Source organism: Sciurus carolinensis, chromosome 2 (assembly GCF_902686445.1).
Source record: "Sciurus carolinensis chromosome 2, mSciCar1.2, whole genome shotgun sequence".
Classification (NCBI taxonomy): domain Eukaryota; kingdom Metazoa; phylum Chordata; class Mammalia; order Rodentia; family Sciuridae; genus Sciurus; species Sciurus carolinensis.
In genome coordinates, this window is record NC_062214.1 from 91,896,886 (window position 1) to 91,923,411 (window position 26,526).

Here is a 26,526-nt window from a genome sequence, read left to right on the forward strand (position 1 = left end):
CTGGAAAACAACTGGATTTTCCTTTCTGCAAGCTGGTGTCAACACTGAACTGGTCCCAGTAAGCATTTGTTTTTATTCCTGTCATCATCACAGAATTCATTTTTCTTCCCCCAGGATGCTTGTTTACACATTCTTTAAGGAAAAAATAACTTATAGATAAGACTTATGAAGGAATACTTCTTGGTTTTCCTTCTAAATCCCTGGGAAAGCCAACAGTGGAAGATGATCCCCCAGTTCAGAGAACCTGAGTAATTTTTTCCTAGAGAGACACAATACGGCAGGACAAGGACCTTTGTGGTCCTAAGTGAGTCCCTGACATCCCGAACCATACCTTGGGGTTTCCTCCACCTTCTTTGGCTGCATACAGCATCTGTAAGGCAGACTCTGCCAGTGTCTTGGTTTGGTCCAGCACCGTCATCTGCTGCTGATGGTCCAGAATCTTGGAGGCGACACCTACTGCAGCTAAGATCAAGGGCTCGAAGTAGCTCGCCAACTGTGTCACCTTTCAAGAATGGAAAGTCACAGATGCATAATGTAAGTACAGGTGTCTCCCTCAGAGGACCCCTTGGTGGGAGTGGACTGGGAAAAGGGATGGGCTGACTTGGGGAGAAAGGCAGGTCTGCTACTATTTACTTTTGAAGGTGCTTGCTAGTTATTGACTATTGCTTGCTTTGTGTTTCCTTTGGAGTTCTTCATTCTCCAAACATGATAGCAATGCTAAGAAACCCATTCTGAGATCTAGAGTTAGACATCAGAATTGAACTCAATTTTATAAATCGTTAATTTTACAAGTAAAATTTTCTTTAGAAATCAAAGACATCTTATAAACCTAGAAGGGAGAGAAAGTAGAAGAGGGACAGAGTTAGCAGAAGAGGTGAAAGAAGAAGCTGAGATGAAGAGAACCTTCAAAAGCTTTTTAAGAAGTCAGTTCAAGTGGCTTCTGCTTTGAAGAATTTGGACAAAGCCTTGGCTATGGAATAAATGCAAAATGATTTCAAACCAGCCAACATGTTGTTTATGATTAGCCCAACCTGTGAGAACAACAAAGCAAACTTATCAAGAGGCTGGGGATATAGCTCAGTGGTAGAGTGCTTGCCTAGCTTGTGAGAGACACTGGATTCTACCCCAGCACCAAAATAAAATAAAATAAAATAAATCAGGTGCATGCCCTATGCCAGGTTCTCTGCTAAACATTTTTCTTTTTTTTTTTTCTGCATGTCACTGTTTAATCCAGAATGAGAGCAGAACAGCAGCGCCACCATGCAATCCGACTAAACCATGAGGGGATGCTCTGAAGCCACCCCGGCACGTGAGTCTGCATGTGCTGCTGTTCCGCCCCAACAGCACCTTCAGCCAGCCTGACCACGCCAGACTCCTGGGAGACTTCTCGGGCTGCCACACACCCAAACTCTGTGAGCTTGTCCTTGCAGAATCCCTGCAAGTCCTGTGAGGGGCTGAGCTACCTATGAGGCTGCCACCAGGTCTGTGAGCCTGGGTATGACTTTGGGACTTTTTCTGGGTGTGTTTCAGGAAGGGGCTCCGAAGGAACCTCCAATAGTTCTATTTGTTCCTGAGTGATTGCACTCAGCTTCTCCAGGATGACATCTTCATTCTCCTGAGTGAAGTTTCCTGCCAACAGCTCATCTATTTGCCACTGGTACTCCACAGCCTCCTGGGTTTTGTCCAGGATCCTCTCCACTTCCTCTATGGACATCACCTGGTGCATCTTGTTCACTCATTCCCCTCCTGCAGCCCCTCCAGCACCTTCGTCTCAATCTGGGTGAACTCGATGCTCTGGACTATGGCCTCCAGGCTGCTGATCTGTTTCTCTATCCTGTCCAGGAGCTGCTCCGGTACCACTTCTTCTTGAGCAGCAGCTTGGCCTGTTCCTTTCTGCCATCTCGCAGAAATTGCCAGGCCAGGGCCTGCTCCCGATCCAGCTGCTGTGTGACCCTCTTCTGGTACTGTCTCAGCTTGTCCCGCTGCTGCTTGAGTTGCAGGATGGCCCTGTCCTGCTCGGTGACCTGGCTCTGCTTCTTGCAGTTGAACAGGTTGCCCATGGCGGTCTGCGCCCACCACAGGGCTGAGCTGCCGCCTCTGCTAAACATTTTACATGCATTTCCTCACTTCATCTCAACAATGATTTTAAGAAGTAGATACCAATAAAGATAAAGAGGCTTAGTTTGTTTGAGTTGCACGCTCAATTTATGCAGCAGAGAGAGATGAGATAGGGACCAGGCATCTGACTCTACAGCCCCGGCTCTCAACTATCACGCTCTACTGTATCTGCTACTTTTCATTTTTATTCCAGTTCTGTTGCTGTTGTAAGATTGGACTTCAGAAGCTTATCATTTGGTATCTGTTGCTTTGTAAAGTATTCAAAATAAAGTTTGAGGCTAACGTAGCATCCAGAACATAATATTTTAACATTTTGCTGTGTAGGCTTCAAATACCATAATCTATTCCCACTCAGATAAAACACAATGGCACAGATCAATTTTCTGTTCTGCTTCTCATTCTGTGCAGTAATGATTAATTGCTAAATTATTCCCATCAAGGGTATTTAAGTGCAAGTCTTTTGCCAGAGACTTCCTTAATACTTCTTCTCATCACATGGAAGAAGAATGAGTACAATGTGGATGTAGGCAGAAAGGTCACTTCACATGATCAGGCATTTGGTCAGAAATGAAGGAGGTCATTATGAGGAATGGGGCAAGGTGTGTTTGGAGTGTCAAAGAAATAATAGCCAACAGTGGGATAAGACAATTAGTGGGCCACAAATTTACTTTTACTTAGTTATGATCATTAGGGGTGTCTAACAGATAGGCTTCAAAGTATCTGAGCAGGGCTGCTGTTGCTACTTGGGGCACTTTTGTATGCATTTTAAAGGAGCCCTGTTGGGCTCACTTGAAGGATGCCACAAGCACAGCACAGGCTGGATTTGGGATCCCATAGCCCACTTCAACCAAGTAACTCTGTGGAAGGCCTAACCTGCACAACCATAGCGGGCAGCCCTGAACACTTGCAATAGATGTTATCCTCTTCCCCAAGAAGGTCACTGGTATCACCACCAAAGGGAATGGGACACTGATGGGTTATCAGGATTCAGCATGGGTCCTCTGTGCACTAAAAGAGGAGCCAAAATGTTTCATGCACTAGAATCTCATGTTTTCTGGATCAATTTTATTATTTCAAAAATATAGTTCAGTATGTGCCGAGAAAATCAGAATGCAATAACTCAACTAGTGCTTGACTTCCTCATGGAGAGAGTAAGAATATAAACTCTGGCCTCAAGACCACTGGATTTAAATCTTGCCTGTCATTTCCTTACTGAGAAATTTTATGCTACTTTCTTCATATTACTAAACTTCAGTTTTCTCATCTGTAAAATGGGGATTAGTAATAGCACCAAGCTCCTTAGGACAGTGGAGGATTAAATCACTGTGCACAAGAAAACAATGAGCACAGTAAGTGCCATAGAGTTGTTATTACCCATTTTATAGACAAAGCATTGTTTTCTTGTTTTATTTTTTTGCACTACTGGGGACTGAACCCAGGGCCTCTACCACTAAGCTATGTCCCCAACTCTTTGCCCAGGCTGGCTCAAGTTTGCAATCCTCCTGCCTCCACCTCCTGAGTCACTGGATTAAAGGTGCATGCCACTGCAACTGATTTAAGCAAAGTGTTTTGAAGGGATGCATTTCTTCTTGTATTTGGGGAGCTTAAGGAGGGCCCTAATAACTTCTGTTCTTGAGAGACATGCCAGAACAGGAAACAACCTCATCCAGGTTAGTATGTAAGTTAAAATAGCACAGAATTTTGAGTATTTGGTACATGACACACACAGTGGATTGATTGGGTCCCTCAAAAGATATGCCCACAAAACAGGAACAGTGGAATGGATCTGACCAAATTTTCCTGCATACATGTATGAATATAACACAGCAAATTTCACCTTTATATACATTCACAATGCACTGATTAAAAAAATTTAAAAACTATGAGTAGATCAGCAGAGTACAGGAAAGGGAGAAGGGGGAGGAGGAGAGGAACTAATGGTGACTGAATTACAGCAATTTGTATTCCATGCTTGAATAATGTCAAAATGAACCTAAATGTAATGTATAACTATAACAAACAATACAAATTGACAAAAACACAAAACAAAAAGATGCCCACATCCAAATCCCTGGAACCTGTGAATGTTATCTTATTTGAAAAAAGGGTCTTTGCCATTTTCTTTTTCTTTCCTTTTCTTTTCTTTTCTTTTCTTTTCTTTTTTTTGTGTGTGTGTGTGTGTGTGTGTGTGTGTGTGTGTGTGTGGTGCTGGGGATAAAATGCAGGGCACAGCACACATAGGCAAGTGATCTACTGCTAAGCTACACCCTAGCCCCATTTGCAGAGGTATTAAGGTTAAGAATCTTAAGATGAGACCATCCTAGGTTACCTGGGCATGCCCTAAATTCAATAACAAGTGTCCATACAAGAGACAGAAGAGACATACAGATGGCAGGAGGCATATGGTCATGGAAGCAGAGCTTGGTGTGACAAACAAGGGATACCAAGAGCTACCAGAAACAGGAAAAGGCAAAGAGTAGATTCTCCAGATAACCTGCCCTACATCCTCCAAAGGGAGCATGTTCCTGTACACACCTTGAGTCTAGATTTCTGGACTCCAGAACTATGAGAGAATAAATTTCTGGTGTATTAGGTCACCCAGTTTGCAGCAATTTGTTACAGCAGCCAAAGAAAAGTACCACAGGCAGAGTCTGAGAACTTGCAGTTCTTTTCATTCTCCGCTGATGTGGCACTGCCTGAGAACTGTGATGAAGAGTGGACACAGTGTGGGGATTAACTCTTCATCCATGGCTCCCATATACCATACAGACCTAAATAATGTATACTTTATGTATCCACATAACATTATATAGATTAAATATTAACATATTATATAATATACAAACACACACCTGCAGAGACATAGATATTGCCCTCCAGGGACATAAAAAAATCTTTTCTTACAAGCTTTCTAATGAAATCAAAAGCAACTGCTGAAACAATGTCCAGCTTCTCTACTAAACTCAGCTTCCCCATGATGGGCACAAAGGCACTAATCCCACCTCCAGGACAGTCCTTCTACCTCCTCCAACCCCTTCTTAGGGCTAGACAAGCCCTTTCCTAATTACAAAGGAATTCAGCTGCGAAATGAGATATGGCACACTTAAAATGCAGAGATACTGACCAATCTCAACCACCTCTCCTTAGAACCAGTAGGAAGGTTAGTATCCCCTTAAACTTTTCTGTAATTTGAAAACACAAGATGATTGATTTTCTAAAATCAATACCTGCAGAGAAGATTTTGGCTACTGCATTTCTCGATGTGCACAGCAATACTGCACTGATCAATGCTAGGGAACCCTGAAGGCTGTTAGAATCCAATTTCTGGTCTCTCCCTGCTGAGGCACAGGCTGCATGACAAGCCAACTCTCCTTGAAGGATCTATGGAGTGAACCCCAAATGGGCAAAACATCATCTGCCGCTTAAAATAGTATGGGCAGGAACTCAACTGAATGATTCCTTCAGGACGGCCATGCAGGGAAGCTGTATTGTCCAGAGAAAAGTTTTCACTTTTGCTTTGCTTCATCACATGTATCAACAGATGCTGCATTAGAAACCAGGGAAGAACACTATTGACCTAGACACACCAGAATGTGTCCAGACAGTCGGGAATGAAAGACGGAAGCCTATGGGTGAGGAGTGTCAGCATTAGCCTCTGGTTTATTTCAGAAAAGGTGGAGAGCAATGGATGATGGTAAATGCCTTGTTGGAGGGAAAGTCTGACCACAACCACAACCAAAACCCAAACAACTCACTATGAACTTTCTCAAGTTCAGGTGGAAAAAAGATTCTGAAGTAATCATTTTTGGAACAGAGCATAGAGGAAGGCTGAGTGCTATTTTCTGTAGCAAAGATACACTGGATGCAGGCATAATACCTGGCATGGCAGGCTTTCAAGAACGACAACAAAATCCATTACCCTCCAAACCCCCAGCAGGATCCCCTTGGTGCGTATTACCTTATGTCCCAGCTGGGCTGCCTCTCCTCGAGCTGCTGTGGCAATGGGATCGATAAGATGCCCGATTTCCTGGACCACTGAAGTCAGCTGCTCCTGTAGGGCCTGATAAGGAGAGAATTGTCAAGTTCTTCTGACAATAGTTCCCCATAACACTGCACTGATTTGAAAAGACTTACATGAATGACAAGAGAGACCACATAAAATGGACATCAAAATGCCGGGCTGTGATATCAAGCTGCAGTAGGTATCCTGCCCTGCCCAGTGGCAGCTCAGCTCCTGGGAGCTAGATTCCTCATCATTCCTCCCGTAAGAGATCAGAAGCAAGTTTAAGAAATGTGAGTCCTACTGGCTTCTTGCTCCTGCCAGCTCTGACAACTGATGCCAGTGGTATCTTTACTTTAGGTTATTCAGCACAGTTACTGGAAATATGGAATAGCTGTGGCTTTCCAAGAAGGAAAGACAACTTTGTCCAAATGGAGACAGATAATTGGGGTCTGAGGGAACATCCAGGTCACTGTGTTCTCAGAACTTGAGGAGGGTGACGTAAAAATGAGATCAGCTCTTTGAAAGCAGGACTACTTCCCCCATGGCATAATTTGAAAATGCCAGGTGGGATATGCACAGAGTTCAGCCCAGACTCAGTTCAATGCACTTGGTGGTATGTGCAAAAACATGGAAAATGGCACCCTCAAGGCTTTTCTTCTTGGGTTTGAGATGACTTAGCTTCTCTACCCCAAATAACTGTAAAGAGGTTGTAAAGAAATGGGGCACGGAACCCAAATTTGGAAATAATTAGCCAGTGGCAGAAGAGATTCAATTCCTTTGTAGGAATCCTCATAGATGCTTCACAGGAGAGATTCAGGATTGAACAGTCTAGAACACTGGACATTTTAGGTCTGCACACACTGGCATGGAATTAGGTGGTTAATGACAAAGTGACAAAGTATTGTTGATAAGAAATAAGACTCTAACCTTTGCCACTTCCTCATAGAACAATGGTGCACAGGGGTTAGAAGCCTTCAGCCAGAGTTCACTCTGAGAGAGGATGCCTAAATGTGAGCAGGAAAACACTACAGAGGTGGCCAGCAGGGAGAAACTTCCAAAAAGTCCAAAGGTCTTATTCAGCTAATTACCTATTGTCACATTCATTATGTTATTATAGTTAAGAATGCCAGAATGTTCTAGCAATGTTGTTTCATCACAGGTGGTTTGTTAACTTGAATATATATAACTAGGGAGTATATGCAACTAGAGGGGGAATTTTCTTCCTAGTGAGGAAGTCAAAACAGGATATGTTTTGGGAGTGACAGTGGAAGGATGGGGGCACTAAGGGGCTTTCTGAGATGCTGGTTATCTTTGCTTCTTGATCTGGGAGCTTATTAAGGAGTGTGTTCAGCTGGTGCTAATCACTTCCTGAGCATTTTCTGTATGCATACTATACTTTAAACAGGTTAAAACAGTCATTCTAGCATTCCACACTGATGAGAATGCTTATTCCTTTTCTCTTCCTGGAAATGGGTGTGTATCTGAAGTTGGAGTGAAAAAAATGATTGGCCTCACTGCTTAGAGAAAGGGGCCAGAGCTCATTGTTAATGACAGTGACAGTGATGTAAATGTTGGTTACACAGGCCATGTATGTATATATATTAAGTATCTCTGGAATATCAAGCACAGTGCTTTAAAAGAAAATGAAAAATGAATCAGGGAGATTTGCGTGAGTACAGAAAACAACTCAAGAGAAACTCCTGCTTTAAACTTTGGAAAAACCATCAAGGAAGGATAAAGTGGCTCTAAGTTAATAACAGAATGCAAAAGGTTCCTACATACTAGACAGTGAAAAACTTAGGGAAGAATCCTTTCTTTCTCTGAATGCAGAGTTTAATGCCAAATCTTCCCTTTAACCAAAAAGTGCATTGATGAACTAAGACAAAAGGGAAACATTCAAAATCTACATGGCTAAGCCTGTGGTACTGACGTGTTAAAATATGTAAGGCAACCCCACCTTACACACAAATTATCTGACACTGATAATTACCCCCAAAATTTTAGCCACATTTGAACTTTCTACAGCTAGCTGTAGGTATATTCCTTCCCCAAGTCATCGTTCTCTCCTCAGCATTTTCCCTCCCCTCTTCCAGAAACTTCCCAGGTTGGTTCCACAGGAGAAGGTTGTCCAATGATAAAACTCTAGCATTAAGAACATTTTGATCCCACTCCCTCTGTTCCCGACCCCAGGGAGCTGGCCACAGAGCCCCAGCCTACCTCCACAGATATGTCATCCCTCGTGGCCAGGCTCTGGCTAACAGCCGCCAGAGAAGCCTGCTCAATGTCCCGGATACATCGGTTGATGCCATCAATGGAGTAGTCACATTCCCTCTGCCCAGGGGCCTTGTCCCTGGAAGGGACAGTGCAAATCAAATACAGGTTCATGGGTCTCAAGTCCCAGAAATGGTTCCAGCATTGGTGGGTCAGGAACTCCTGTCCCCTTTCCACTTGATCAACTTAATTAAGAAGTCAGTCTCTGACCCTTACGTGGCAATTTTCCTTGCAGAGTTCAGGCAGTTCTTAATTTGACATTGAGATAACTCTATGTGTCTCTAGTAGAAAGGATATTAGTACTGCCCTCCATCTCAGGCTGCTGCCAGGCAACTACAGAGGAAATGATTTGAACTTGGATTCTCTATTCAGTGATTTGAACATAGGACCTTTAATAATGATAATAATAATGATAATAATAATAATAATCATAATAAAGTAGTTAAGCGCTCTTTATAGCACAAATATACTATGCTCTGTACATTGCATATTAGTCACAAACTCATGGGCTGCAGTACTAGTTAAAATATTTAGTGGACTTTTCTTTGTAAGTCATTAAGAAAAAGTTACTGTGGCTTTTAGCTTCAAAATCAACCAGGAAAAAAAAATATAATTAAGGAGCTAAATGCATTTCATGCTGTTGGATATTAACTTTGGCCAACTTCAGAAATGTTTCATCTATTCAGGGAACTTTTTTACTATTCACTAAGGTGGTCCAAGATGCCCCAAATTACTGTGGACTATGGAATATCTTTTTTGTCTTACTATCAAACTAATAAGAACCCCAAATTATGCTAAATAAACTGTAGTATTCTCTTCCTAAAAGGCTGGGTGTAGACAATATGGTACAATGGTTAGAAGTACTTAAAGTTGGGGTGACCTTAGGAACATCATTTAAATCTTTTGCCTGAATTTTTTCATTAGTAAAATGGAAACATGGCAGTATATGCCTTATAATATTATGATGATCAAATAAGGTGACATAGATAAAATACTTGGAATACTATCTCATGTATAGTTAAGTGCTTAAGTTTGCTATTATTGTGACCAGTTTAATCACTGGTCCCAAAGAGACAAAGAAAATATGACAATAATGATCGATATAAAGTAAAAAGCTTAGTGGGCTTATTTCCCTCCTGCCTATTCTGATGCAGGTTGAAAGCAATCTCCAGATGGCAACTGACCTGATAGATGTGATGAGACTCTTAATGGAGTCAGATACAGTGTGAGAATGTCCAGCCAGCACAGACCAGGTGGGTGGGTCTTTGGGGTTGATGGCCAGAGAGCGTGCAGTGCGGATGAGGTATGATGAGCTCTCCAGCATGGTCTTAGCTGAGACCAGGATTGGTTCCTGTGCCTGGGAACCCTGAGACCAAACAGAAGAGAGGTTAAGAGCAGGGCATGCAGACGTGAGTGAATAAGTTGGATCCTAAAAAATCTTTTTCTTTATCCAGTCACCACCTCTGCCCTTTGGAAGGAAGCTGGCTTATACAAGGTCTGAATGGTGGGGACTTGGATCCATGTTTGCTCCTTAAATAGAAGTTTTTAGTATCACACATCCCAAGAAAGAATCAGCCTAAAACCTAGGCACAGAGATTGTTCTTAACAATAATGCTATTATCTCTTAAGAGATGTATAATCATTGAGTTTCATAACTCTATGTATGTAACATCATCAGTAATAACAGTACCACTACATGATAACAAAGAGAACTTTTGAAGTTTTAACTACTCTTGCTCATTCTGTGCTACATAAAATTGGCCAATGACCTTGGTTGTTGGAAAGGTTTCCCTACCTCAGAGCTGATCTGAGCAGGAACACTGACAAACTCAGGGTTTGATGCAAATGCTGTTAGGTTTTCCACTGCTTCAATCAAGGGAGCAGTGGCAATACGGCACTTATTGCGATTGTCTTCAGAGAAATCACCATCCAGGGCCTAATGAGAGAAAAAGGGAGATTTCATCCTACTGAGAAGCACTAATCATCTCTAAGTCACAGGGATTGCCTCCCAGGGAAGACAGATGGTTCAATGGGAATAACACTGAAAATGTTTGTTGAATTCATAAACTGATCAGAGAGATTCCTGCCATGGATCAGAGAAGCCCAGCTAGAAGTCCTTAAAAAAAAAATAAATAAAAAGTTAGATATGTAGCTTATAGGACAGCTGGCCTCACCGTCAGTTGACTCCCATGCACAGAGAGCAGAAACCACTTAAACAGCCCCTACTCTTCACTCTCTCCTGGGCCGTGCTGTCAAACCTGGCTGCAGAACCATTTTCAAGAATATAATCATTGGGCTCCTCTCCATTTACATGCAGATTAAGTCTATCCCTCCACTGCACCCCCCCCCCCCCCAGTGACAAAGATACTTTAACTGTGTGGCAGTTTCAATTTATCTAAGTTTTAACTGGACAATCCTGCATGGCAGATGGAGGAAGGGCTGGCAACCACCATCTTGTAATGAACACAGTGGAACCCAATAGGGAAAAAGAGGTAGGAACTATCCCCAAAACCACAAGGACATATCTCATTAACTTTATATTTGATTAAAGAGGCCACAAACAAAGGGGTATCTACTGTATATAATTCCATTTGTGCAAAGCACAAAAACAGATGGAAGTAATCAAGGATGTTACCAGCAGGTCACTCTAGAGCTGGTGGACCCAAGGCAGCACAAGGGGACTTTCCAGATGCTATAATGATCTGTTTCTAGATCCAGCTTAATTACCTAGTGTGTTTGGCTTGAGAAAACTCACTGAGCTCTACACAAGAGGTGTGTTTTTCTCTAGGTATCTTGTGCTTCGTTTAAAAAAAATTAGCAGTGGGTAACAAATGACAGTCTAGTGATCAGTCATATCACTGAGTGATGGTCAGGGCGGATGAGAACCTAGGAATAGATTGTGATCATGCCAGGCTGCCTCACAAAGGGCTAACACTTGGATTCAAGGCTCTCCAGCACCCAACTCCACCTCTTCAAGCATAAGACTATTGGGACCAACAGTCTGTGGCCCAGTGACAGCACCACTGCCTCGTAGCAAAGGGCTCCATGAGAAAAGGCAGTTAGGCTTGTAAGAGAATGTAAATTTCCTTGTTAAATGACCAATTAAACTTTTAATTTAATCCTTATGAGCAGTATATAAAAGCCAATTTAGACAATTAGTGAACAAAGAAACCAGAGGCACTGGCATTATGCAGCAGACTGGGAATGAGATGGGAGGATTCTGTTTTTCAGTAAGGCAAGAGGAGGCAGGCACGGTCGGTTTGAAGGCTACTTCTGAATAATAAACATTCCAATCAAACCTTGGCTGCTTGGGACAAGAATTATACATCTACAATGCTAATATTTTCAGAGTTATTCCCATGAGCCAGACTAATTTACCATCTTCAGCTAATATGGCGCCTGGCTTGCCTTGGTCCATACTCTACTAGCACTTGATAGGCGCTGCCTTCCTCTACTCTCTCTTATTTGACCATTCTTTTATGCCTAGTGGAAACACTACATGCCTGTTTCTTCTTGTTCACATGTACAGTCTCGACTCAAACTGCCACTTATGTACCTAGTAAATGTTAATTTCCACGGCCAACACTGGCAATGTAGTCTCCGCATGCAGTTTCTGCTGCACTGCTAATATTACTGACTCCCTGAGTTTGGGTTCTACTAGGCCTCAGGGAAATTTGGGACTCCCAGTGGAAGGCAGGGTAGGTACCACTTGGCAGAAGTCTTAAAGGAGTGGACCCAGCACAAGCAAATGAATGGCAGACAGCTGGAGAGGACTTTGGAGTCCCAAGAGTTTGGGTCCAAGTTACAAAAATGACACTCCATAAGAGCTTCTACTGTGGCAGAAGATTTCAACCTTCCTTTTGTCCTGCTCATACCTCCTGTCTCTCAACTCTCTGTACTTGCTCCATGGCCTTTCCTGACTCTCATAGCCCTTAGTCCATTGGGAAATAAAACAGTTCATCAAGCCACCAACTTATTAAAGCTGATAACCTAAGATAAAGCCCAAGGAATCAAAGAATAATTTTTGAATGAGCTAATGATGCAGTTCTATAAACTGCTCTAACTGAGGAAAACCTTTTAGTTGTTGTTGTTTTTGGTTTGGTTTTTAAGCATAGGTCCTAAAAATCACCTGTCATGTAGCCCATTGCTATTCACAGGACATGGCACTGAATAACATGGACTCGAGTGTCAAACTCTATCAATCACTTTTTTTTTCACCCTGTTTTATAAAAGGAAAAGTCATTTCCTCCAAAGGAGCATTTGGTATCAGAAAGGATGATCTGCACAGATATATTTCACTCCTAAATTCTGTTTTCACTGAGCATGGCTGAGCCACCCCAGTAAACAGAACACTTGAATCTACCCACTGAGGAAATATGAGTGTCCTTGTTGACACTGCACGTCACAGAGTGTCCTTACACTAGCTGTACTAATGTAAGGGCAAACTTACTTGGCCTCGTGCCCAGGCCCATCAAGACAAGGGCACTCCGGACCCCTGGCAGCTGCTGAGGGTTCTCAGCACAATCTTGAAGGCACGAGGGAGAAAAAAATCTCTCAGTGCACAAGCATCAAAGATTTACAGAGGGGCTGAGGTTGCCTGGCATGTGTGAGGCAATGGGTTTGATCCTCAGCACCACATATAAATAAATAAAATAAAGGTCCATTGACAACTAAAAAAAATTTTTTTTTAAATTTATGGACGTGGGGGTTAAAAGGACCTTAATTACCATTTAATGCCAATCCCCCAGTTTTCCAAAAAAAAAACAAACCTAATTTTCCAAACAATAAAACCTTGAAAGTGACAATTTGCCAAGGTCACTCTATTACATACTGGCATGTTTCAAACCATGACCCAAGACTCTGAATCCCTTCTCTCCTTAGACAAAAGCAAGAAGAAAAAGAAGTAAGAAGCCCAGAGTTTTCTCCCTTTTTCTTCTGAAGACTCCTATCTTGCCAATCCAAACATAAGGATGACCAAGAAAACATACTTACAGCCAAGTCAAATTCGATTAAAGAGAGCTGGATCGGGTGTCTGTGGCACACACTGGAAATGCTTAACTGCAGAGCTCTTGAGCTTTAACTCCAAGGAGAGGGGCAAGGCCAAACTTTAATTTCTCAGAAAAACAAAAGCTGGTGTTGCATAATTTATACTTGGCACCCAAACCTGAGTGACTGCACATTTAAAATAACATTCCATTCCACAGACCTGATCCAAGGCTGGTAATGAGCAGGATGAAGACAGCAAAGCTGGCAAGGTGTAAGTTTACCAGTTGAGAGATAGCAATCACCATCAGGAATGGGTCACCTCACTTGCCCAACATTTAGTGCCATTACTTGCTGCAGAAATGTATTCTTGTAGAGCTATGCTTTGGAGTTTTAAAGGATGCCACCAACAGTGAGTTAAAGTCCTGGGACACACACATTCTACATATTCTCCTGCTGGTTCCCCACCCTTTTTCATGACTGCAAGGGTGTGGCAGTTGGGCTTATGCTTAGGCATATCCTCATGGTTAAGAGAAATTAGCACTAAGAGGCATAATACTTAGAGAAAAATGTAGCTAGCAGGGCAGCTGTCTTAAGTGTTCAGGGAATGAAATATTCATTTGCTTTTCTGTTTGACAGGATACTTAGCCATTTCTTCAAATAGGAAATCTATTTGGTATACAGTACTGAATGCTACAATGAAATGACCTTTACATTATCCTGTTAGGAAATTAAAGCCAAAGGTCCTCCTTCCAGTAAACCCTGCTACATGGTGGGGATTGTAAAACCAGGCACATTTCAATGAGTGGAATACGTTTGTTTCTGCTCCTCTTTCACTGCTACTGGTTCCCAGGGTACTCATAGCAGACAGGACTTTATGTTCACTTTGTAATCACCCTACACTCCTCCTGTGATGTTTCTACATAGGCCTAACTTTCAAGCCATCATACAAGCTCATTTGCTGCAGGGAATTGCAAAGAGGTTTTGACACTGTGAGGAGAATCTGAAAAGAATTGATCTTAACAGAGATGCTTTGTATAGATGGGTCAGGATTTAAAATCAAGGTGGTAATAGAAAAGAGAGGGCTCCAGGAATTTCTACAGGACAAAGAGGTTCTTTCCACCCCTGACTACCTTGGTCTGGCGAAATATAATGTGTTTTTTAATGATCAGAAAATGACTGACTTTAACTGAGATAAGTTAATTATGTAGAAATGCGCAATGATGTCACTACTTAAAAGTGTATTGACCTTGCTGTCCCCACCTCCCCCAAACTTACAGACCAATACAGTGAACAGAAAGGTCTTTCTTCCCAGTCTAGAGGGATCACGTTCTCTCTCCATCCCAACAAATGGAACCCAATGCCAGGGTTAAAAGCAGGGCCTCTCTTTGGGGCCTGGGTTTGAATTCTCACCCATTATTATTGGTTGAGTCACACCTTGGCAAAGTTACTTAACCTCTCTGGGCCTCAGTGTCAAATCTGCAAAATGCACCAGGGTGGTTGTATAGATTAAATGAATAATAGGCACAAAGCACAAAATAAACATTAACAAATCTAAAATTCATTAATTGCTAATACCAAGAACTGATGGGAACAAAGGTCAGTTGCTACCAGAAGGCATGGGGCACCTGGGCACTGGCTCAAATGTATTTATTCATTTTCAACTTAGTTTATTATTGCCTTGAAATGGGAAGGGTTTTTTGTTTGTTTATTTTTAAAAAGACTTACAACCATAGAAACGAAATGATATACCCTATTTGTGTACAATGAATCAAAAAAGACTTTGTTGAAACTGCTAAGAAATTGCTGACTGGACTAGTGGAACCCTGCTCTCCCCAGCCAGTTCCTAGTCATCCCTGGGCTACAGGCTCTCTCCTTTGGCCTTTGCTCAGGTAGTTCTGTTGACTGACTTCTGGCCTCCAGAGGAAACCAGGATGATCCCCTTTAGTCCAGGACCACTCTTAACTACAAAGCAGTCCCCGCCTGAGAGGGTGTCAAAGCCTGAGATGAAGTGTTACCATGTCCAGCGCTTTTCCTTGAGTGTGCCAGGCTCACACAGAACTGGTATCTTGCCTCCTTTGACAATGCTCCTTTGAAGGCTGGGGGAGAGGTGGGGGGCTCTGTGGTGTGCTGTCCAGGCACTGGATGTTTTCCCACCAGGTCTGCTGCCAGCTGCCTGTCTGGTCCCCACTTAGGGCAGACCACATGGCTTTCTCACCTACCTACAAAGACCACAGCCTGGCTATCTCCATTCCCTCCTTGCAAGTGCACCCCATACATCCCCTCACCCCCATCTGCCCAGGGACTCTAACACAAAGATCAGGTTGTTAGTTTAGAAAAGTTCATGTTCCATTAAAAAAGATAAAGAAAATAGAAACAGCTATAACCAGAATAGGTATCAGAGAGATTAAAGCAGTTTTTTTTTTTGCGGTGCTCGGTGCTGGGGATTTGAACCCAGGGCCTTGTGCTTGCAAGGCAAGCACTCTACCAACTGAGCTATATCCCCAGCCCTTAAAGCAGTTTTTTTAAAAATGATTTTCCCCCCATAATTTACCATTTTCTTTTCCTTTCATATCCTCTCTTGGTTCAGACAGATCCACTTCAGCAAGAATGGCAGAGCTTCGACCAGCCCACTCAAACCCACCCTACATCAACAGAATTTAGGTACTACCTGTGTACAGGGCTAAGAGTCCTACAAAATAACCCTTTAACCCAATTTCTGCCCCTAAGCTTCTCACGTGCAGAATTTGGGAAGGCCTCTCCCCGTCATCTGGAATATTTGTACAGAAGGTTGTTGGTTTTTCCTGATGAGTGTTTCCATTAGTGAGGGACTCCTCCTTGGATTCTGGGTCAGACGTTAAACCTTATCAGCCTTAGGAGGGCACAGCTTCGATCCCATTCCTCTGGCTGCTCTGCAACACTTGTTATAGGGGCTAAGGGGCCTGTGGCACAGCGACCTACCTTGATGGTCTTCACCAGGTTGGCGGTGCTGTTAGCGACCTCCTTGGCTGACTGAACAAAGTGCCTCTTGGCCACGGGGTTGGCTGTCTTGGATGAGGCGATGCGGCAGGCATTGCAGAGAGCTGAGGTGTGCTTGGCCACAATTGTGGCAGCTGACAGAACCTACAAAGCATGGGGTGAGGTTGGGGGCACCCGACGCTTCAGTGCAGAGGGCCTGGAACCTTCCTCCACTCCCATTCCCAGAACCTGTGCTAGCTCAGCTGTCCCCAAAGGCACTCCAAAAAAGAAGAGGGCAAGGAACATTAAGCAAGAGAGAATGAAAATAGAAAAGGGAAGAAGGTTCTGATATAGCAGGCCGGGCCTCAGACAATCTTAAAGGGGACATGGTCAGCTAGTCCTTGGAACCCCCTGATAGGAGGTCCAGCGTCAGGACAAGGTCTGGACATGTGTAACTTAAAAATTTCTAGTAAACACATTAAAATAAGTAGAGAAACAAGAGAAATTTAAATAATATATTTTATTTAACTCCATATATCCAAAAATTCATTTTATCATATAGTCAATGTACAAATACTATTCGTTGGAGATTTTATACTTTTGTCCATACCAAGTCTTTGAAATCCTGTGTATATTGTATATTCACAGCTCACCACTATTTGGACCAACTACATTTCAAGTTTTTAATAATCACGTGTAGCCAGGGGTCACCACATGGGAGAGCCCAGGCCTAGATCAGTAAACAAGTGCACCTGCTTCCTGCTCCTCCCGGCGTTGGCTGCAGGCACCTGATGAAGGACTCTGGCTTGGGGAATCTCCACAGGCTCTGTCCCAACCTCAACTCCTCTGCTCTCCTAAATCCACAGCCTCCACTTTACTGAGGTTCATACCATCCCTTTGGCCTTCACTGGATTGGATATGCCTCCCAGGTGCCTAGACACTCAGCTGTCAGGTTGCATCAGTACAGGTGGTCCCTGTGTCACCTCTTTACTTGGATCCTTCCGTTGCCTCAAGAATGCTGTTTCCAGGATTCATGGTGGACATGCCACTCACAAGACTACCTCTGCTACCTGTATCAGCCTCTCCTTCCTTTCAGTGCACACTACTTTAATAAGTGACCAGGACCCCATGGCACTCAAGTAGCAGAAGTACCATAGAATGTCACTCATACTATCTATTCCTCAAATATCTCTCCAGTTCCTTTCTGTGCTATGGATTCTGAGCCTGACCCTGAGGTTGGACTCTGTGTCATCATCTCTGAGGTGGCCCCTGGCAGCTCCTCAGAGAACCCATCACACCTTCCTTTGTGCTTCTTTGGCACTGTTGCCACACCCCAAATGCTGAATTTTCCAAACTTTGCCCAAGAGATTAGGAGGCAAGCAGGTGGAAGATCAGGTGTCACTCATGTTGACCCCTCAGTGCTGAGCACAGAGCAAGCCCCCAGTGACTGTCCCCTGGATTTTGTGGAGCCATAAGATTCCTTGTGCATATCACTGGGATTTCTTTTCTCCTATTGCCTTCTAGTAGCCCGTCTCTGAGCACCTGCAAATTTATGCTTTCACCACATTTTCCAACATTTTCCATGTTCATTATGTACAGTACCTTTAACTGATCTTGCAAACTCTCAAAGAATAGGAATCTTTACTAATTTCCCACAGTTTCCTATAGCCCACCCAGAGGAGTCTAAGGAATAACACAACCCATGTGGTTACCTGTGATGGGCTGCTGCCAGGGTCCACCAAGTTCTGGCATGCCATCTGGATAGCCTGGTTAGCCCTGGCAAACTGGATGGGGTCCACCAGGCCCTGGTGGCCTGCCTGGCTATTTGGATCAGAGATACCGACCAGGTATGCAGCCTGGAAAAGAAGGAAAAAAAAAAAAAAAAAAAAAAACAGAGCTCAGGCTCCATGCTCCCAGAAGCCTGTGGGAATGTCTGGCCAGCAGGCGCTCCCATGGTTTCTATGGTGGTGTCTGGAGAAGGCGGCCTCCCACAAGGGAGTGGTCACTCCTGGTATCCACTGTATGGCAAAGGGCACCAGCCTGAAAGACCTGCATGGACCAGCCCCTTACCTGAGCTGCAGCCTCTGTCAGGCCACAGAGAGCCTTGGATGCAATCCCCACACACTCCCCAAAGGCAGGGAGGTCCCCGGTTTTGGCATTCTGTGAAATTCCTGCCATTGACTCTCCCAAAACCTGTAAAATAACCAGAGATATTCTGTGTTGAGCACTGTTTCAGACCCAGGGTTATAGGAAGCTACACTTGCAACTTAAACATTCAAGGTCACTTAATTTATAATATCGTCTATTTTCTCCATCACTTGCATTAAGAAGTAATTCAGGAGAGTTATACTATTTATGTTCCATAAAGAGAAATAAATAATGAAAGTATGAACCTTTCATCTAAAAGCTACATAGACACCAAGGAGATACAGTAAATACGTGCAGACATTAAAGTATAATCTATAAATGGCATACCATGGATAAATAGCCCAATTTAAGAGCTATTAGTTCTCAGAACATGAAAATCACATCCACTGAGCTGTAGTTGAAGTCCTACCCAGAAAGTAGAAGATGTACCCTTCTGGGAATCATCCATTTACTTATTGACAGTAAAATTTAAATAGATATTTGTTAAAGATGTTTCCTAAATATTTTAAGTATTTTGCCTTATTTTGAAAATCCATGGTGTATTCTTTCTTCAGTCTTCAAAATAACAGTTGAAAAGGATTTTAGTACTCAGAATCCAACCTGGAGTAGTTAAATACCATGTATGAGGTCACATGGGTTGAGGCAGGGCATCTACCTCAAATCTGCTGCTCTGTCTTCTATGGGCCTCATCATGTACCAGGAAGACAGGGTGCTTTCCAGTGTCACAGATGAGGGAATGGAAGGACATTCACCCTTTGGAGACTATGGCATCGCCAAGTCTAAAACTTGATGCAGAGTTCTTTCATTTGTCACTAGTCATCTTGGAAAGGTAAATGAGACAAATTCCCTGCAAGTACTTAGATACACAAAATAATCTAGCTTACATAAGGACTTGCAAAGAAGTCAGTACTTTTATGTTTCCCTCCTCCCTTTTAACACCAAATTCTTCTTTAAGAAGAAACCGTATCTTTGGATCTGAGCATGTAAAGCACGTGCATCCTCCCCTTAGACAACCCATGATCCCACAAAAGATTCAGTACAGAGGAAATTCTAGTTTTAGCCCAACACAAACTGAACCTTCCTGACATTACCTATACAGATATTTCCGCAAGCTAATGTGAAAGATCATGCACTGTGTTACAAAGCCAGGTGGCAATAGCTTGATACTCATTCATCTCACTTGCATGTCATGGCTACCTTTTGATTTTGACTTATTCTCAGAAGACACTGACATGATAATCACAGATCAGTGTTTCTCAACAGTTTTATTTTTTTCATTATGGTTCCACTAAGGAGTCTTTTTAGGCTTCTTTTCCTAATCACAACCTCATCAAATTTAATACTCAGGAATAAAATTGTGTTGACTAGGATTAAGATGGCAAGGGCCCACAAGTCATGACATTATCTTATATTTTTTCAACACTTCCTCACCCCTTGCCACAAAACCAAGATGATTTTCATTCCCCTTGAGAATGCATGCCATGGTTGGATGGCTAAAGGAATACCCAAAAGGATCTCACGTAAGCCAAAGTTGCCAAAGGACTTCCTATAGTAAGTAGTACAATCCCAGGAGTTAGGACATACATTGATTTGATTCATAGTGAGACCCATCTGAGATATGATAGAAACAGTGGTTATTAAAGTATGGTTCCTGGACCAATGGACAGGACCTAGGAGCTTCTTAGAAATGCAGAATCTCAGCTCCATTTCACATCTTCTGAATCAGAAACCTGGGGGTGGGACCCAGTAACTGGTGTTTTGCAAACCCTCCAAGTGATTCTGATGCATGCTAAGGTTTGAGAAGCACCTGAGCATGGGGTTCCACAGTAAGGCTTTTCCACACATGCAGCCATACAGTGGCCACAGGCAGACACACATAAAGACATCTAAATCCCCTCCATACTGAGGAGCAGTGTGAACTTATGGACTGTGGCGCAGACAGGCTTACCTTGGAGTTTTCCATCACACTCTCAATGCAGTCAAAGTAAGAGAGGTCACTAACAGGTTCATTGGGATTGTCCAACATGCCCTTGACAGTCTAGAAAGGATAGCACAACTTAAAAAGTGAGCAAGAGACATATGATTAGAGAGATTCAATGTGGTGCCCACCTGTAAGCCCAATGACTCAGGAGGCTGAGGCAGGAGTATTGCAAGTTTGAAGCCAGCCTCAGCAATTTATTGAAGCCCTCAGCAACTTAGTGAGACGCTGTATCAAAAAATACAGGATGTAGCTCAGTGGTACATCTAAGCATAAGAAGCTCCTAGGTCCTGTCCATTGGTCCAGGAACCATACTTTAAAGGCCTTTGGGTTCAATTTCCAGGGCCCACCCCATTCGGAAAAAAAAAAATCAACATAAAATGCCAACCATCAATTTCTCCTCTCTGTACAGGATTTCAGTCACAACTGCTCATTCACTCAGATTCTTAAAAGGAACTGAGATTCTGGTATCATGACTTTAGATTTCCTGCAATAGAAGACTGAATGGGGGGAGAGGGAGTCTCAGGATAGTTTTGCCAGAGATGAGAATCTCTTGTTTCAGTTTTGTTGAAGAAGCGTGATGTCACTAGAAGGATAGTTTTATTTTAAAGAAATTTGGATATTAATGCAATGCAACATATTTATGGTCAATGAATACAATTCTACTGGAAAACTCAAAGGAGTTTAGATTCCAAGGAGTCATTGATTCACTTCTTCAAAACTAATAAGAATCCCCAGTATTTGAATTCTGGAACTTTTTAGTGGGAGGCATGAAAAAGGAGGTAATTCCCCAAAGCTGCCCATTGGGATAGTTCATTTGCTTTCAATTTTAAAAGTATAGAAAATGTCCATATTTATTTCAGTCCCCATCAGGGAAATAGGTATGGGCCTGCTTCTCTGTCTCTCAAGCCGTGAAAATCATCATGAGCCTTCCCCGTGCAATAACCTTGCATCACCGCCTGTAAGGGACTCTTCCAGGGGAGGAGGGCTTAGGGAAGAGAGCCTGGGGATGCACCTATTCAATCTCCTCCCCACTGACAGACTACTCTAGGACCTAGCAGCCTCTGGGGCACAGTCAATAAAATGACAATGGCACCTGAGTTACAACAGGTGGGAGGGTAATGGGAAATGCTGAGCTGTCAGAGACGCAAGGGGAAGAAGGCAGTGTGAAGAACAAGCTCATCTTACTGAAGAACCTCTTCTTGCTCCTTGGTTAATCAAATTTGCTTTAGTACTAGAAATAGTATTAATAGAATAGTATTACTTGAAATAGTAATAATTTTGGCAACCAGGATACTGTTATAACACAGAGTATACCTAGGCCAATGGAGTTCATTTAGATCAACAGTCCACACATCATGTACATTTGCAAAAGTGAACAGAGCAGAATAGGGAGGTGATGTAAGAAACACTCCCAACTACTTTCAGAATGCTTTGGTCTTGTGATAACAATCCCCTTCTCACTCCTAGTTGTGCACAATGGCCTATTGCAATGAATGGGCAGGGCTTCAATTAAATGCCTCAGAAGCTGCCATGGTTATTCCCACCATGTCAGACTTATGCGAATCATCCAGAAAACTAAAGGAACACTGGGTGCAGCCAATCTGTCTCCTGAGATAATCAGGAGGCCCTTTCATTAGGACCACCATTGGTGAGGACTGCTTTGCTTATAAAAAAGAAATGTTGATGTGTTTATCCACATACGTTCTATAAGCACACATGGATTTTCAATTCAAATACACCAGCATGAATATAAATTGAAAAGCACCTACAACTGTATTTTGGACCACTAGGAGCCACAGCCTGACTGTGTAGTGGTGTCATTCCTGGTTTCATCCTATGTGCCCCTACTTGTTACAGAATCAATCATAGAGGGAAATCATTTTATTGAAAGGGACATCAATCCCAGCCTCTCTTTTTCCCCAGTTGTCCCAGAATAATCTCTCCAATACCGCAGATTGCTCATCTGCAGCCTACAGTCAATACCACAGGCCCCTTCCTGTTTGAAATAGAGCATCCTTTAACAAAATAAAATGTTAGCCTAGTAGAAAAAGGGGAGCACTGATGATAGTCCTATCAAATCTAATCTCTCTTTAGTTCCTTCCTACCTGGATTGGAACTTTGGCTCCAACTGTCTTCTAGGAAAGACAGAGCAAGGACAGAGGCGGGGAAAACGAACCATATAGGGGAAAAGAGACACACTAGGTGCAGGTGCACATACTCTTCCATCCTCAGGGCCTTCCAGGGCTCACCTCAAGCTCTCGCAGAGCGTTATCACACTCCTTCTGCCCGGGGGCTTGCTGGGTGCACAGGGTGATGAGCTGATTGATGCTCTCTGTTACAGCTCTGAAATGGGGACAGAAAAAGATGAATTTTATATAAAAAATATCTTCAATAATTTCCCCAACAATGTTTGGCAGGTTCAGCAGAGATAAATTAACTCTCTGTTTATGCTAGTGTCCTCATGAGTCCACGCCTGCAGGCTCCAAAGGACCCAAGGCAAACCACACCCACTAACAATAAAAGGAGACTCCCTACCCTGCTTCTGATTACTCATTTGATTTAACCTTACCAATAGTTCTTGTAAGAAATTAGGATTACCTTTGGATATATATAAGAAAGAATTCACAATAAAATTGCAAATAGCAAAGAGATAATATTAACACATTTGAAGATCTTTCATTAGCTGTCTACAAGGAAAAAATTATATTAACACATTTGAAGATCTTTCATTAGCTGTCTACAAGGAAAAAATTATCTGAGTAAGGTTGTTTTGGGTAGCCTTTCTATATTTTATACATTTTTAAATATAGGAGACAGAAAAATATGCCTATGATTTTTAAAATCTATACTTTCCAATAAATTCTATATGAATAACTAATTCCTAGCAGATTTCCGAAAATTATTCTTTAAAATAGTGATTTTCTTTATTAACATCAACAAATTAGTGACTCCTATATGACTTTACATGTATTTCTACTCCTAGAATTAAAGATGCTACTGGATGTTTTGCTACATTGACAAAGACCCCTCCTCCTGTCCCCAAACATCCCCTGCTTAACTTGTCCTCGGTTACAACATGGATAATTCAGAAAGTCACGGTCTGTTAAGTTGATCTTTTTTGAGAAGTGAGATGCATGTTGAGTATTTTTTGCTGTTATTTGCAATATGGAAGTGCAATGGTTCCAGTATCATAGGCTGATAAAACAATCCTTTATCTACTGAATGCTTTTGCAACTCAGATGACAATAAACTGACTATCGTTGAGTGGTCTACTTCTGGACTCTCCACTGTTCCACTGACTGATCTATCTTTCACCAGTACCACAGTCTTGATTACTGTAGCTCTGTATTCTAAGTCTTAAACTGAATAGAAGTGATAAATGCTTGAAGAGATATAAGTGCTTATTATACTGATTTGACCATTACATATTGTGTACATGTATATATGTGTGTGCATATATATATAATTATTATAAATATATGTATATATTATGTGTCAGTTAAAAAAATAGAAACCCCTTGTGTTTTATAAGTAAATATCTGAGAGAGTTGAGCTAACTTCCTATTGGGGTGCTACAAATAAGGTGTAGACAAGCAACAATAGGTATTGGCGAGGATGTGGGGAAAAAGGCACACTCATACATTGCTGGTGGGGTTGCAAATTAGTGCAGCCACTCTGGAAAGCAGTATGGAGATTCCTTAGAAAGCTTGGAATGGACCCACCATTTGATGTAGCTATCCCACTCCTTGGTTTATACCCAAAGGACTTAAATCAGCATACTATAGTGATGCAGCTACATCAGTGTTTATAGCAGCTCAATTCACAATAGCTAGATTGTGGAACCAACCTAGATGCCCTTCAATAGATGAATGGATAAAGAAACTATGGTATATATAGACAATGGAATATTATTCAGCCATAAAGAAGAATAAAATTATGGCATTTGCAGGTAAATGGATGGGGTTGGAGAATATCAGGCTAAGTGAAATAAACCAATCCCAAAAAACCAAAGGCTAAGTGATTTCTCTGATAAGTGAATGATGATAAATAATGGGTGGGAGAGGCAAGAATGGAGAAAGGATGAATTTTGCAGAGGAAAATGAGGGGTGGGGAAGGGGTGGGAGGAAGGAAAGATAATAGAATGAGACAAACATCATTACCCTATATACATGTATGATTATACAATGTGTGTGTACTACTACTTCATGTACAACCAGAGAAATGAAAGTTATACCCCATTTGTGTACAATGAATTAAAATTAAAAAAAAAAAAAAGAAACAAGACTTAAAACTCATGCCTGCTTGTGTTTCTCCTTGTGTGACTCCAAACTATCCTTTCTGCAGGGCCATGATGAGTCCCTATTTCAGGAGGGGCCTGAAATTCTATTCACATTTCCTATGCACTATAGCTAAAGGGCAACTTAAAACAAACAAAACCACATATTGTAGTTAATCACCAACATTGTCTAATATAAAAGATGCCTCATTTTATTAGTTAAATCAGCTTTGCAGCTTGCCACAGAATATCAAATTAGATGGAAAATGATGTTACCCATGTACAAAGGCAATCAGCTTAATTATTTGATGAGATACTCCTTTCAATTCTAAATTTAGCTGAGGTGATGGAAAAAAGAAAAACATTCTTGAACTCAAGAAAGAATCCCCAAATAGCTACTCTAAGATTGACGTGGGTAATTTGTTTATTGGGGGGAAATTGCTTAATTAGGGCATCACAGGGAGGCACTGTGCCCTCCATCTTGCAAAGCAGAATGACTGAAACAGCTGGACAGTCCCTGGTCCAAAGATCCTGGTGAGCACAGTAAATGATGCATGCATTGAAGTGTTCCTCAGAGTCCAGCACCGTGCCTGTGGGGTGGCCCAAGACCCACTTTGTAGAAGGAAAGGCTGGCAATGTCAACATACTGGGTGGAGAACGCCCTCAATATGATGGTGGGTCATTTGGAGAATATGTCCACATATCACAGAAGCTTTCCATTCCATTTCTTACTCTCTGAAGTGTTTCTGATTTATATTTTTTTAATACCTAATTTCTATATAAAGGTTTTTCCATTTAAAAACTAAATATTTACAATTGGTGAATCCAGAGGATACACAGCTGTGGCATATTTTAACTTTTTTGTAGATATGAACATTTTTTCAAGTAAAAACTTGGGATTAAAAAAAGTAAAGCCAACAGATTTAATAGTTTTAGGTTGGATAATCCATAGAATGCCAGAGCAGCATCACATGTCTAAATGAGTCTCCTGGGTAAATGATCTATGCCCAAAGAGCATTATTTAGGTTAGAGTAATCCCTACAACTCATTTTAGAGTCTGAATTACATTGCTAAATAATAAACTACGTGTTCTAGAGGCAAATGGCTATGTATACTTGACAAGGAAAAAGAGTATTTTTATGTTTGAAACAATGGTAGTTATTATATGAACAAAGGAACAGTTACTATAATTTTGTAATGTTACTTTTAAAAAAAATTTAAATAAATCCCAAGAAATTACAAATTGATAAATACATAGTATAACAAAAACAAAATCACCAAATTAGCAGAAATCCAAATAGGTCTGATCTACAGTTTTTTTTCCATAATTTTAAAAAATGCTCATAAAATTTTTAAATGCTATGGTCTCATTTTTAAAAATACAAAAAGGTTAGATGACCATAATTTCACAATCTACAGATAACATTTTCTTATATTTTAGTCTTTAAATAGATAAAGATTCTTAATATTAAACATTAGGATTTGCCACCTCAGAGGTTAAAAAGGGCCCTCTTTTTAAAACCATTTAGTGTCCAGAGATGCTGAATTGATTCAACTGAAGTTTGACTGCTCTGGCTGGAAATTATAAATAGATAAAGAACTGAGTGAAAGATTTGAGCTTCTTAATCACCTATGAAGCACAAATCACCTGATAAGGGGCCTGGAGGGACTAAAGCAGCCTAAGACAGCTCCCTTCCCTCAGGCAGGAGATGCTTTGGGAGGGAGGGAAGAGCCCATCATATCCACCCACAAGTATTCCCTGGGTCCTGTTATGCCCCAGGCATGGAG

General features: G+C 41.9%; 1 protein-coding gene and 1 pseudogene across 7 annotated transcripts in view; both read right to left on the minus strand.

Moving 5' to 3' along the window:
• The window catches only part of Tln2 (talin 2), a 392,003-nt gene that overhangs the window by 61,730 nt on the left and 303,747 nt on the right, over window positions 1-26,526 (minus strand). For all 7 annotated transcript variants that reach the window (XM_047538976.1, XM_047538975.1, XM_047538970.1 and 4 more), the window contains 10 exons: window positions 22,712-22,805; window positions 20,430-20,519; window positions 18,404-18,526; window positions 18,046-18,189; window positions 16,337-16,498; window positions 10,188-10,328; window positions 9,577-9,758; window positions 8,339-8,471; window positions 6,077-6,178; window positions 332-502 (listed from right to left, as the gene is read on the minus strand). In XM_047538976.1, the coding sequence (XP_047394932.1) occupies window positions 332-502; window positions 6,077-6,178; window positions 8,339-8,471; window positions 9,577-9,758; window positions 10,188-10,328; window positions 16,337-16,498; window positions 18,046-18,189; window positions 18,404-18,526; window positions 20,430-20,519; window positions 22,712-22,805 (1,342 nt within the window). The remainder of the gene's footprint in view (window positions 1-331; window positions 503-6,076; window positions 6,179-8,338; window positions 8,472-9,576; window positions 9,759-10,187; window positions 10,329-16,336; window positions 16,499-18,045; window positions 18,190-18,403; window positions 18,527-20,429; window positions 20,520-22,711; window positions 22,806-26,526) is intronic.
• On the minus strand, window positions 1,464-2,060 carry LOC124976149 (charged multivesicular body protein 6-like; annotated as a pseudogene).